The sequence below is a fragment of the Hemiscyllium ocellatum genome, chromosome 34 (assembly GCF_020745735.1).
Source record: "Hemiscyllium ocellatum isolate sHemOce1 chromosome 34, sHemOce1.pat.X.cur, whole genome shotgun sequence".
Lineage (NCBI taxonomy): Eukaryota > Metazoa > Chordata > Chondrichthyes > Orectolobiformes > Hemiscylliidae > Hemiscyllium > Hemiscyllium ocellatum.
The window spans coordinates 27030668-27044471 of record NC_083434.1 but is presented as its reverse complement, the minus strand read 5'-3'; the positions used below and the strand labels follow the sequence as shown (position 1 = coordinate 27044471).

At 41.7% G+C, this 13804-nt stretch overlaps 1 protein-coding gene across 6 annotated transcripts in view; it reads right to left on the bottom strand.

Annotated features, from left to right (window-relative positions):
- zgc:158766 (uncharacterized protein LOC100009641 homolog) overlaps positions 1–13804 on the bottom strand; it is a 172565-nt gene that overhangs the window by 38458 nt on the left and 120303 nt on the right. For all 6 annotated transcript variants that reach the window (XM_060849950.1, XM_060849949.1, XM_060849946.1 and 3 more), the window contains 2 exons: positions 8879–8965; positions 7160–7276 (listed from right to left, as the gene is read on the bottom strand). In XM_060849950.1, coding sequence (XP_060705933.1) covers positions 7160–7276; positions 8879–8965 — 204 coding nt within the window. The remainder of the gene's footprint in view (positions 1–7159; positions 7277–8878; positions 8966–13804) is intronic.

Genomic DNA, 13804 nt, shown 5'->3' with positions numbered 1-13804 from the left:
CAGCCTTGTGCCCACTGACTCACATTGACTGTGCTTGATTTAAAAAAGAACAAATTACATCCTTATTTCCAAAGCCCTCCAAGGCCTCACTCCTCTTTATTATTACAATCTGCTTTATCCCTACAATTAATTCAGATTGTGGTGTTCTTCTAATATTGGCCTTTTACACATCTCTGATCTTAATCAGTCCACCATTGGCAGCCACTCCAGCTGTCTGCACTTCCCAAACCTCGAGCAATGCATTCCACGCTCCCTCCAAGATTTTTTTTTTCAATCCATTTCTTTGACAAAGCTTTGGGCCATCTTTTCACATGTATCCTATGCAGTTTAATGTCAAATATTGTTTAATATCATTCCAGTGAAGTACTTTGAGGCACTGCTGTGAGTTGAAGATGTTATGTAAATGCATGTTACTGTTTAATTTGACAATTTAGGCTTCAAAAAACATGGTCTTTTACTGTATGATTCATTGTATTAAATTGAAAAGCAATGGCTGTGTATTATTTTACTTCAACATAAAAACAATTTACAAGGATATCAACAGAACTAAGAAACTGAAACAGGAGTCAGCCATTTGGCCTCTTAAAGTTGCCCTGAAACTCAATAAGATCATGACCAATATGACCCCGGACTCAACTCCTCTTTAGTGCCAGCTCCTCATAGCCTTCAGTTCCTTAATATTTTAAAAATAAATCTATCTCTTTAATAAATCAGGAAGCCTGAATGGAAAGGAACATGGTCAATTGTTGAACACTAAAATACAGCCAACTACTTTTGACACACATAGGTTAGCCCCAGCTCAGAACAGACTGTTCTGCAGACCCATTTCTATTTTCTAACCAACTTCTAACCAACAGAGTTACTAGTATACATCTCTAGAGTATCTCTTGAACCCAGGCTACCTGGTTCAGAGGTTGGGACACGACCACTGTATGACACAAGCACTCTGGGCTTGCTTTAGTTTTTTTGTTTTTTATACCTTGCAGTGTTCTCATACACAACTAAGTGACTTTCCCACCACCAAAATCACCATGACTCTTAGTTCTTTTCTCTTAAACTACTAACCATCAAAACTAGTCCCTTGAAAATGAAGTCAGAGGTAGACAGGGTGGTGAAGGTGTTTGGCATGCTTGCCTTGATTGGTCAGAACATTGAGTATAGTCAGTTCTCCTGTAACGCTATGTTTGTGTTCTTTTTTAACCCAGTGTTATAGAAAATTCATGCTTTAGAAACAGCGCTTAATGACATTGGACGTTTTAAAAGTGCATGCGTTACAATCAGCATCCCTAATTCATCAATTGGATTACACTGAATTCGTGCTGATGAAATGCATATTATAGCAGAACAGCCTCTACATGATTCCGGACATTATGTTGCAGCTACACATGACATTGGTGAGGCCACTTTTGGAATACTGCATACAATTCTGGTTGCCCTTCTATGGGAAGGATGGTGTTAAATTGGAGATGGTGAAGAAAAGATTTACAAGGTTGTTGCCAGGACTGGAGGCTTTGAGCTATACGGAAAGGCTGAATAGGTTGGAGCTTTTCTTCCGTGGAGTAGTGGAGGCTGAGGGGTGACTTTATAGAAGTTTACAAAGTCATGAGGGGCACGGATAGGATAAATAGGAAACGTCTTTTACCAAAACTAGAGGGCACAGGTTTAAGATGAGAGGGAAAGATTTAAAAAGGATCTCAGGGGTAACCTTTTCACACAGAGGGTGCTGCGTGTATGGAATGAGCTGCCAGAGGAAGTGGTGGAGGCTGGGACAATTACAACATTTAAAAGGTATCTGGAATGGTTTTATGAATAGGAAAGATATCAAAGGATATGAGTCAAATGCTGGCAATTGGGACTAGGTCAGATTGGGATGTCTGATTAATGCACACAAATTGGACCGAAGGATCATGCTATATGACTCTACGATGCTATAATCACCCAATTAAATATCTACAAGCAAAGTCTATTATGGGCAAGGCAGACCATCAACAGTGAGGGGGAAGTAGGGACAGACGGAATTGGCTAAATCAGATTGGAGTTGGAGTGGCTTGGTCTGCTTTATCCTTTTTCTGTTCTTTATATCCAGAAGCATTATCACACACAATCGTGTGACTTTCCCACAACCAAAGTCACTGTGACTTTTCTTTTTTGTAAACTAATAACCGCCATCAGTAATCACCTGTGCAGACAATCCAATATCTACAAGCAAAGAACAATTTTGCATAATGCAAATCATCAAAAATGAGGGGGAAATTGGGAGAGACTGAACAGGCTAAAACAGAATGGAGTTAAAGGGAGAAATTAAGCACTCTATCCCCCAAGGTTCCCATCTCTCTCTAAAGACATCAAAAGCACTGACTCATGCCATGCATGCCATCTCCAAGGACCCCTGGGTTGAGTTTGCCTTATTCTTTTTGAATGTGAGGGAGCGATAGGGAAGGAGCTTGGGTCTATTTTATCCTCTTTTCTATTCAACCTGTTCAGGGATGTTATTACATTCCTCTGGAACAGGTAGGATTTGAATCCCAGGCCACCTGGCTCAGGGAGTGGCTCAGTGGTTAGCACTGCTGCCTCACAGCACATTAGACCCAGGTTTGATTCCAGCCTCAGGAAACTGTCTGTGTGGAATTTGTGCATTCTCCCTGTGTCTATGTGGGTGTGGTCTGGTTTCCTCCCACAATCCAAGGATGTGCAGGTGAGGTGAATTAGCCATGCTAAATTGCCCATTGTGTTCAGGGATGTATAGGTTAGGTGCACGAGTCAGGGATAAATGTAGGGGAATAGGTCTGGCTGCGATACACTGCCAAAGATTGATGTGGATTTGTTGGGCAGAAGAGCCTGTTTCTGCAGAGTAGGGATTCTAAAAGTAAGGGTATTACCACAGGAGCCCTTTGGGTCTGCCTCTTGTTTCTTTTCTACTCAGAAAATGTTATATACAGCTGAACAACCTTCCCACCACCAAAATCACCATGATTCTTCTTTTCTTTTACATTTTGTTTTTAAACTAATAAACACCCCAGTAAAAACTCTCATCTCGCCAATCCAATGCAAAGCCTGTTAACAGCAACACAAACCTGCTTTATAAAAGGGCTCAGGGGCTGAGCTTCAGTCGGGCAGGCCACTGCCTGTTGCCAAGGAAACTCTTACTCACTCGGCCCCTAGAGATATTAATGAGTGATTCCCCATTGACTTTGATGGGGTTAGCACAAACTTCTCTTTAAATAATTTCAGTGATTGACCCTCTGCATCTGTCTGGGATACAGAATTCCAGACATTCGCTACCCTCTGGATTCTTGTCTCAACTTGAAATAAATTTCCCCTTATTCTGTAATATCCCCCAGTTGAAGATTCCTCAACTAATGGAAACACCCTCTCAACACCTACCCTGTCAAAACCCCTCACAATCTTGTATTTTCAAAAAGCTGTCCACACAGTTTTTTTCTAAATTCTAAGGTCAAATCTGGACAGTCATTCTTGACAGTCATCCCCTTTATCCAGGAGTCAGCCGAGTGAATCTCTATTGAACAATTTCCGAAGTCAGTGTATCCTTTCTTAAATACGGGGCACACACCAAACACAGTGCTCCAGGTGTGGTCTCAGCAAGAAACTCCTATAAATAAAGACCAAAATACCTCCTTAATTACTTGCTGCTCCTGCAAGCTAACTTTTTGTGTTTCATGCACAAGATCACAAAGATCCTTCTGCGCTGCAATGTTTTGGTGGATGAAACTATCACGATTAAAAGATGATTGAACAGGTTGGGGCTGGTTCTGGGAAAGGAGAAGGCAGAAAAATGTCCAAACAAAAAGGCACTTAAAATGAAGAAGGATTTTGATAAAATGCAAATGGTGAAATGTTTCCATATGCAGATGATTTCAGAATAATAGATGCGGATATATTAAATAGGCACCAAATGATCAAACAGGAATTCCTTTAGATAGTGTTCTGATGATGTCATTTGAACGTAGAATATAGAACATAAAATATTACAGCGCAGTACAGGCCCTTCGGTTCTCAATTTTTTGCAGACCTGTGACATCAATCTGAAGCCAATCTAACCTACTCTATTCCAATCTTGCCCATATGTCTATCCAATAACCTTTTAAATGCCTTAAATTTGGTGAGTCTACTACTGTTGCAGGCAGTGTGTTCCATGCCCCTACTACTCTAAGTAAAGAATCTACCTCTGACATCTGTCTTATATCTATCACCCCTCAGTTTAAAGCTATGTCCCCTCATGCTCGCCATCGGCATACAAGGTAAAGGCTCTCACTGTCCAACCTATCTAACCCTTTGATTATCTTATACATCTCAATTAAGTCACCTCTCAACCTTCTTCTCTCTTCTGAAAACAGCCTGGTGTCCCTCAGCCTTTCCTCGTAAGACCTTCCCTCTATACTAGGTAACATCCTTGGAAATTTCCTCTGAATCCTTTCCAAAGCTTCCACATTCTTCCTATAATGCGGTGAGCAGAACAATTCACAATACTCCAAGTGTGGCTGCACCACAGTTATGTAAAGTTGCAGCATGACCTCATGGTTCTGAAACTCAACCCTTCCACCAATAAAAGCCAACATACCGTATGCCTTCTTAACAACCCTATCAACTCGGGTGGCAACTTTCAAGGATCTATGTACCTGGACACCAGATAATTGATGATGATAGTATTGATTTACCCAAGAGCAAATTTAATTCCATTTATAAGGGAGAAGGAAACGAAACAATTTGAGTGCAAAGTGGAAAGTAATCAATATAGCGAGAGGAGGCTCATGTGAGACAAACAGAGACACAGGCGGGTTGAGCCAACTGGCCAGCTTCTGGGCTCCAAATTCTGTGCAATGCCATTAGCACACACAGGTACATCTTAGATAATGCATGTTCTGGCAGTGCGATTTGCTACTAATGTTGTGGAGGAGTTAAGGAATGGGAGTTTCGAGAATGCTCACCTCGATTCACAGTAGTGCAATTCCAGCAGTGATTGTTTCACATGCTATGTTCTGCACGTGCTGCTGCCAACAGAGCAGCTTTCTCTGTGAGAGACATTGAGCAGCTTCCTGTGAAAGGTACACTATTCCTACATTTGAGAAAATGGAGGGGCAGAGTGACAAGAAAGTTAGCAAGAAGAGTCCTGGTGATAAAATTGCAGGTGGTGAACACAAAAGAAAAGCTATAACACTGGAAGAGAAGCTAGACATTGTAATATATTTGAGTGTAAGGACAGAATATGTGATATGGCTTAGTTCATAAGAATGAGGGGTCTACCTTACTCACCATGTTGACCCTGTGTCCCTGCATTAACAAGATTATTTTAAATCCACTGTGTAAAATGTACTTTTGTTTCATTGATAAATATGGTTTAAATCTCTATTCAGACTATGCTATACTTCGTGCAAGACTGTTGGGTGATTTTTGAACGATTGTGAGTGATATGTTTTGCTGGTCTGCCCTGAACCCCACTTTTCCCATAGGCCCCATTATTTACATTAAGTAATTTTCTTTGAAGTGAGGTTTCACTGGAACACAACTACGGTGTTACAGGAGAATTACTTGTAGAATGCAAATCTCTACTGACAAGAATACAAAAGCAATTCACCCCAGAAGTGCTGACTTCTCTTCTAGTGCTGTTTCTATGGGGGCTGCTGACACCCAGCCAACCAGTCAGTCTTTAGGTGTGAGTCTTCAATCAGGTATTCAACAGGGGAAGTAACAGATGAAATTGGATTCTGTTCACATTGACCATTCGCCACTTGCCAGGAAGGATAAACCAACAGTAATCAAGCCTAGGATCTTCCATTAGTGCCAGAGCTGGGTTCCATTAGAACACACTGGTCAAGAATCAAGTGTTACAGGTCTCTTTGCCATAACTGGCGCAGAAGATTAGAGAAAGACTTTCCACTGTTAAGATTTACAGAACCGTAGAAAGGTTACAGAACAGACAAAACTATTTAGAAAAGAGAGAAAAAGGAAGAGGAGTAGGCTATTCGGCCGTTCAAGCCTGCTCTGCCATTCAATATGATCTTGGCTGATCATCCCGCATAGCACCCTGAGACACCATACCTAATAATCCCTTTAGTCATAAGAACCATACCTATCTCCTTCTTGAAAGCATTCAGAGTTTTTATCTCAGCCGCTTTGTGTGTCAATCAATCAGTGCCAACACTCAGCAAGAGCATTTCAGCTCATTCAACCCACCTACCCATAATCCTGCAATTAATTACTCTACCTCAGTTTGAGTACAAAATAAGAACCACATCAAATTAAATTTTCAAAAGATGAAAACAAACTCTGCTAGAAAATGCTTAGGTCAGGCAGCAATAGTTCACAGAAACTGAACTAGCGTTTCTGTTTGTTAACTTTGTTTCTATCCACAGACACAGCCTCACCTGATGTGTATTTCCAACAGTTTTTGTCATTACTTCAGATTTTAAGCATCTGCAGAACTTTACTTTCATATTAAGCTTTTCACATTGAGCAGATCCCAATGACTTTCAATGCAGTTGAAGATGAACACAAGACCATAAGATGGCAAGAAATAGCAACAGGAGTAGGCCATTCAGTCAGTCAAGCCTGATCTGCCGTTCAGTAAGATCAAGACCGATCTAATATTCCTCATATCCACACTTAGCATTTTCCTCATAATCTTTGATTCCCCTACTGAGGAAGGATCGATCTCGGCCTTAAGTATATACAGAGACTCTGCCCCACAGTTCTCTGTGGCAAGGAGTTCCAAATACTCACATGCTCGGAGAAGAAATTCCTCCTCATATCACACATAAATTGGTGCCCCCTTTATCCTGAGACTACGCCCTCTGGTCCTGGATTCTCCCATAAGGGGAAACATCCTCTCAGCATTTATCCTGCCAAGAACCTTAAGAATCCTGCATGTTTCAATGAGATTGCATGTGAATATTCATTCAGTTACAATTAATCGACACGTACCAAGCATTAAATCCTTTGACTCTTAAAATTCAGCGAATACTACATTTCTAGGAAACGTCTCATTCATGGGAGCGGGACGCTCAATATCAGAGAGAACTTGTCACGTCAACATTCCCAGCTGTGAGTGTGCAAGCATTTCACAAAGTGTACCAGTGACAGTGATCGCTTTACCAGTAGTTTCTATAGAAATACTGTGTTGCCTCAGATGGAATATACAAACCATATGGAAGCGAATCCAGTCATTGTGATCATAAGGAAACATTCCAGAAAATTCCTGCGTCAATTGACTGCCATCAATGTGCTTGTGAAGAGCCTTTAGCGATGACAATATTTCATACTAGATTGAGGGATTGGGCAAAAACAGAAAAATTAATGTTAACCAGCAACTACTTGCAAGTTCATGTTTCCTCTAATACACAATGACGCTATCGTGTGAGAGCTGACATAAGAACAATTATTTGGTAAATATTTAATTACTGGAATGAAATACGTTCATTGTTAGAAGGATTGTACATATTTGATACCTTTGAACTTTGGATCGAGAGATGTCAGGTGGCCCAAGCATTATTGAAATCGCTGTTATACCATTCATTGCCATAGGAAAGGAGGTTCATCATAGAATCCCTACTGTGTGGAAGCAGGCATTCAGCCCAACAGGTCCACACCAATTCTCTGAATAGCATCCCAGACACGACTCCCTACCTATCCCTGTAACTCCACATTTCCCATGGCTAATCCATCTAAGCTACACATCCCTGGCCACAGTTGCCAATTTAGCCTGGCTAATTCACTTTCATGTGCCCTGTGAAAGGGTCCATAGGGGACCAAAGGCATCATAGAATCACAGAAATGCCTGCCTGAGGCTCTAGCTTCAGCTTATGTTCCACATTAAGTCAATGTGGACAGGCAATCTTGCATGCACCCACACTCTGTGCCAGAGTCTGTTGAAGGATGATACTCTTCATTCATTGCATTTTCCAGAAGGACTCTTGTCGTATTCTGGAAATTGCTGTAATTTTGGTCATGAGTCTGGAAGACTTTGTTTGTTCAGTCCTCCTCCCATCTTGTTGACTGATGTGATGGTGCTAAAATTCACACCAAGCTATAAGACATCTGCATTCTTTTGACCAAACCATGTTTACAACAAACAAATGAACATAAAAGAATATTTGAAAACGATGCTGTGTCATTCTTATAAATTTTTCACATAACAACCATATTTAAAGTACTTATATTTTGTAGTCTAACCCAAATCTAAATGCTGAATTTAATGGTTGGCAAGAAAATAGGATTTAATATGATTTCAACACAAATACTTTACTCCAAATTTATTTTCCTTTCCAGTATTACATCCAGCATAGACCCTTTTGTCGTTTCCAGTTTAAATCACAATCAATGTTATTGACTGGTTATTAACAGTTATAATTATAATTAAATGGAACATTGGGAGAAAGACAAGATGACACAGGTTCAAACTAATAAAAAATCCACCAACAAAAGCAGGTTCCATTTAGATAGTATCTCTCATGTGATAAAACATCCATTCAGCCTGCAGGAGCATCAAAAGTCAACACTGAACAATTGAAGGCATAGCTAGCAAGAGTGGGATGAAGTTTGGAGAAGTGTGGAAATCCCCTGTGTTATGGAGTTGGATGATATTACAATGTCAGTGAGGGAGTGAGACCATGGAGGGGTTAAACAGAAGGATGAGAACTTTGAATTCAAGACCTTGTTGAACTGGAAGGCAACGTAGGCCACGGAACACAGGGCGGGTACTGAACAGGACTTGGTGCCAGTTAAGAAACAAGCTTTGGAGGAGTCAGTCAGGCAGGTTTATTGCTTCCTCATAACCTCATAGAAATATCCCAATCCGCTTAACTGTAGTATCATAATGAGTGTTGCAACTCTTTACTCTCACACCACTGGAAACCTGATTTACCTGAACAAGCGGGTCCCTTTCAGGTCTGAATGTCGAATCCTTTTCTACCAAAATCAGCACCGAGTTAATGGCATTTGGAATGGCAACCTGTAAACAGTTAGAAACAATTATAGCAGTACAGCTAAGAATGAATGCTCATCTAAATACAAGAGGCAGGTGACATCCCACAAAAAACAAACAAACTATGGATGCTGGAAATCAGAAACAAAAGCAGAAGTTGCTGGAAAAGCTCAGCAGGCCTGGCACATCGTGGAGAGAAATCAGAGTTAACGTTTCAGGTCCAATGACCCATCCTCAGAACTGATGGTAGCTAGACAAAATTTTTCTTATACAGAAGATAGAGTGGAGGGAGGGGGTAAGGAGTAAACAATAAATGGGGTTAGAACCCAAAGAGAGCGAGGTTAGACAGGCTGCAATAATGATTAGCCCAGGAGAAGGAATAGGGGGTGACGCGGTGGCTCAGTGGTGCCTCACAGAGGTAGGGTCCCAGGTTCAATTCCAACCTCGGATGACTGCGTGGAGTTTGCACATTCTCCCAGAGTCTGCATGGGTTTCCTCTGGGGGCTCTGGTTTCCTCTCACAGTCCAAAGATATGAAGGTCAGGTGAATTGGCCATGCTAAGTTGCCCATAGAGCCAGGTGCATTAGTCAGAGGGAAATGGGTCTGGGTAGGTTACTCTTCAGTATGGACTTGTTGGGCTGAAGGGCATGTTTCCACACTGTAGGGAATCTAATCTATTAATGGGATAATTGTTGGCTGAAAATGGGTTGTATTTGATAGCAGACCATGTGATATCAAGGCCTGTTGTGTGGGAGTTGGGAAAAGGTGCCTCAAGCCTTAAAATTGTTGAACCTGATATTGAGTCCAGAAGGCAGTAGAGTGCCCAAGTGGAAAATGAGGTGTTCGCTAGAATACTCCAGCAAGCCTGAGACAGAGAAAGTGGCCAGGGAACAGGGTGATGTGTGGAAATGGCAGGCAACTGGAAGCTCAGGGTCTTTTTGGCAGACAGAATGTATATGTTTTGTGAAGCAGTCACCCAGTCCACACTTTGTTCCCCCAATGTAGAGGAGACCACATTATGAGCAGTGAGTTGATAGCACATTATAGAATTGCCCAAAACTAAACATCACAGGCCTGAATATCCTGATTGCTGTGGCTGGAGGTCAGTACTGACATTTCAGTGGTTTTCAGCAACAGTGAAAGGGATTATTGCCATATTCCGATAGGACAATAGATCTGCTCTCTCATTACAGAGAGGCGACTGGTGGTGGTTTAACCTTAAAGTCATCACATCTCAGGCAAGGGATGGGGTTCAGGTGGAGAATCCTTATTACTCTCACCTGAATTAAAATGTTGTGGGTTCAATTCCTACTCTAGGACATGAGTACAAAAGAAAAATCACACCAGTGTGGTAGTGTATCACTATCAGATGAGATGCTAAACTGTGTCCCTAATTGCCCTCTCCGGAGGATGGAAAAGATCCCACTGTTTTATAAAATCATAAGGAGCAGTAGTAAGCCACTTGGCTCATCGAATCTGCTCTGTTATTCAACAAAACCACGATTGATTTGATAATCCTCAATTCCACTTCCCTGCCTGACATCTATAACACTTCATTCTCTTACAGATTAAAAACTCTGTCTATCTTAGCTTTGAATATTCCTAATGGTCCATCCTCATTAGACCTCCACAGTAAAGAATTCCACAGATTCACTACCCGCTTTGAGAAGAAATTCCTACTTATCTTACGAAGATAGCATTGTAAATGGGGAGCTATCCCTATGATAAGCTCACTCTCCCCCCTGCAGAAAATTGTTGCTGAGGAAAAGCATTTGGCTTAACATAGTTTCTCGCTAAAAGAATATGAAATGGGATACTGTGTCCTTTTTTCTGCAGTTGACATCCATTATTCTTTCCAAGCCTCTTACAGTACTCAGTGCAAGTGTGGCTGTTAGTGAGATTGAGGGGCTATGAGAGGGAAAGCATGCCATCTTGCCCCACAGTGGTGTCAATAAGGACATTCTGAAAAATAGTGACAATGGAGGAACGCACCAGAAGGTGGACACGCAGACCACCAGAGCTCTCTCATTTCCACTAGGGTTCCAATAAAAGGCCTTGCTGGAGCAGAGACAGAACAAGGGCAACTCAAGACAACCAATGCCACTCACAGTCACAGAGATATTGCACTGATCCGAGGGCTTGAGTTGGAGTGAGGGGAAACCAACTCTCCCTGCGTCCAAGATGTTCCATGCAATTTATTTTTAATTTTGATCCCTCTACCTTTAATCCAGTAGTATTATGGCGCTCTTTCAATTATTTGTGAAGCCTTTTTGGACTGTTAATTAATTTAAACGATTGATGCAGCAGGATGGTGAAGCAAGACTTTTTGATCATATTGAACAAGCCTGTCAGTTGTGCAATTGATAAACACAGTGCAATGTGATTAAAGAGCCTATTTTCTCAAGGAGGAAACTTTGATGTGACCAACAACATATTAATTACATAATAATAAAAAATTCCAGTCACTGGTCACCAAAAATAATGAGCTAGTTAAAGAATACAATAGAGAGTCGGTGTTCCACTGTGAGATGCAAACCTTGCTTTAAAATAAAAACACTGTACAATGGTGAAATAGTTTGGATTCTTCAATGTGCGCTAAAAGGTCTGTCTGTGGCTGTGTTTCTTCCTTGGCCAATGACAGCTTAAAGCTCATGCTAAATGACTGGAATGTGACAATCTTGGCTGCGCACAAATAATGAAGCCAATCACTTTGAAGCATTCTCACAGACAGCAAGCCAGAAAGTTAAAACCACTGACTGCCTTTGTTCCTAATTAAAAATTCCAGATCAGAAAATAAATAGCTGCTTCATTTAAGATACCCATTAAAACGAATTAAGAATACATGGGTTTCTTGATTGTAGAGAAATCTGACATTCCAAAAATGTAAACATAGGTTTCAGTGCCAGAATGTGTGCTAAGTATTAATTTTGATGTAAGTATTGTCTTCAAAACACAGGGTTGGATTTTACACAATCCACTCTCCCTCTGCCAGAATGAGGTAGGGTGGGATGGGGGAGGTGCATTGAGTGAGAGTGTGTGTGTGTCAGAGAGAGAGAGAGAGAGAGAGAGACTATGTGTGAGTGTGCGTGTGAGTGAGTGAGTGAGTGAGTGAGTGAGTGAGTGAGTGAGACAGAGACAGAGAGACAGAGACAGAGACAGAGAGACAGAGAGAGACACATTCGAGATGCTTGAAAAAATTATTTTTTTTCACCTTCCAGCCACCTACCCATCTGCTCGCCCCAACCGATCTGCACTTTTATGGTGCTAGTGGAGACTTGGTCCTATTGACCTTACCCACAACCTCAAGGGGGGGGGGGGGGGTTCCAGGCTAAGTGGCCAGTGAGGAAGTGCAGGCTCATGTCAGCAAGGGGTAGGGGAGACATCACTTACAAATCCCCTGCGCCCATCGGAGGCACGATCTACAATGTCTCTCTCTACCCTTCAAAACCCACCCTATCTCAAACTTGCCTCCATACACACTGGAGCCTGCTAGATTGGACACTCTGGCAGCAGGAAACATGTTTCCACTGATGGGTGAGTCCCAAACCAAAGGACACAGCTTAAAAATAAGGGGTAGGCCATTTAGGACAGAGATAAGGAGAAACATCTTCACACAGAGAGTGGTGGGTATGTGGAATGCTCTGCCCCAGAAGGCAGTGGAGGCCCAGTCTCTGGATTTGTTTAAGAGTTGGATAGAGCTCTCAAGGATAGTGGAATCAAGGGTTATGGAGATAAGGCAGGAACAGGATACTGACTGAGGATGATCAGCCATGATCAAAGTGAATGGTGGTGCAGGCTCGAAGGGCAGAATGGCCTACTCCTGCACCTATTGCTTATTGCCTGTCCCTGAGAGACAGAGATCCTTTCTCTCGCCAATAATGGCCAACTGGCCATCAAATGATGCCAGTATAGTTTCTTTTCCCATGGGTAGTGTCCTTATCAAACGTTTATCTTTATGGGGGAGGAGGTGGGGAAACCTGTCAGCTCCACAAAATTCCATCCATAGTTTCAACTCATTCAATAATGTGTAACGTTTATTTTAAATGTTTTTTACAGTAAGATTAGCAGTGTAGAAGTGGAAGTTTTCTTCACGTCATGATTCAATGGAGAAATGCAGAACACAGGAATTTCAACAGTGAACCTGATGACGCAATGTGAAAACACTGGCAAAAATATCTGGGATTTCCACATCATTCCGTGTCTACGTGAGCTCCCGAAGGTATGGAGAATTTCAAGGGAATAACAATGGAATACATTGAGTTCTCCACTATACCACAGCAAATATTGGGTTATTGCACCTTTATATAATACATAGAGATAATCTGAAACCTAACTCAAAATGATTTCAATTTCAATGCTGTCCTTTCCTCATAATTATACATCTAAAGATGTTGGATAATGTCCTTACCTCTCAGTAGCAGCCCTGGGTTCAAGTTCCATTTTAGAACTTGACAGTACAGTGGCAATGCAGCCAAACAGGTCGAGTAGGGGTCAAGTTGAGAGAAGAGAGTGACTTAGAAAAGATGGTTCGCATGCGAAATGAACCTCCTGAGGAACTGGTGGACGCAGATATGGTCACAACATTAAAAGAGATGGGAATCAGTAGGAAAGATGTTGAGGGATGTGAGCCAAGAGCAGGCAGGTGGGCCTAGTTTAGTTTGGGATTGTGTTTGACATGGACTGGTTGGACCGATGGGTCTGTCTTTGTGCTATATGGCTCTATGAGTATCCACAAGCAAATCTTCCAAAATGTGACAGTGGTCAGTCAGAAAGAATGGGAGAAATTTCTTGTTAGCCACGTGATAGAAAACTGGAGCCTTCTCTGTCACTGTTTACAGCTCCTGATTACAGCAATCTGTGGAATTG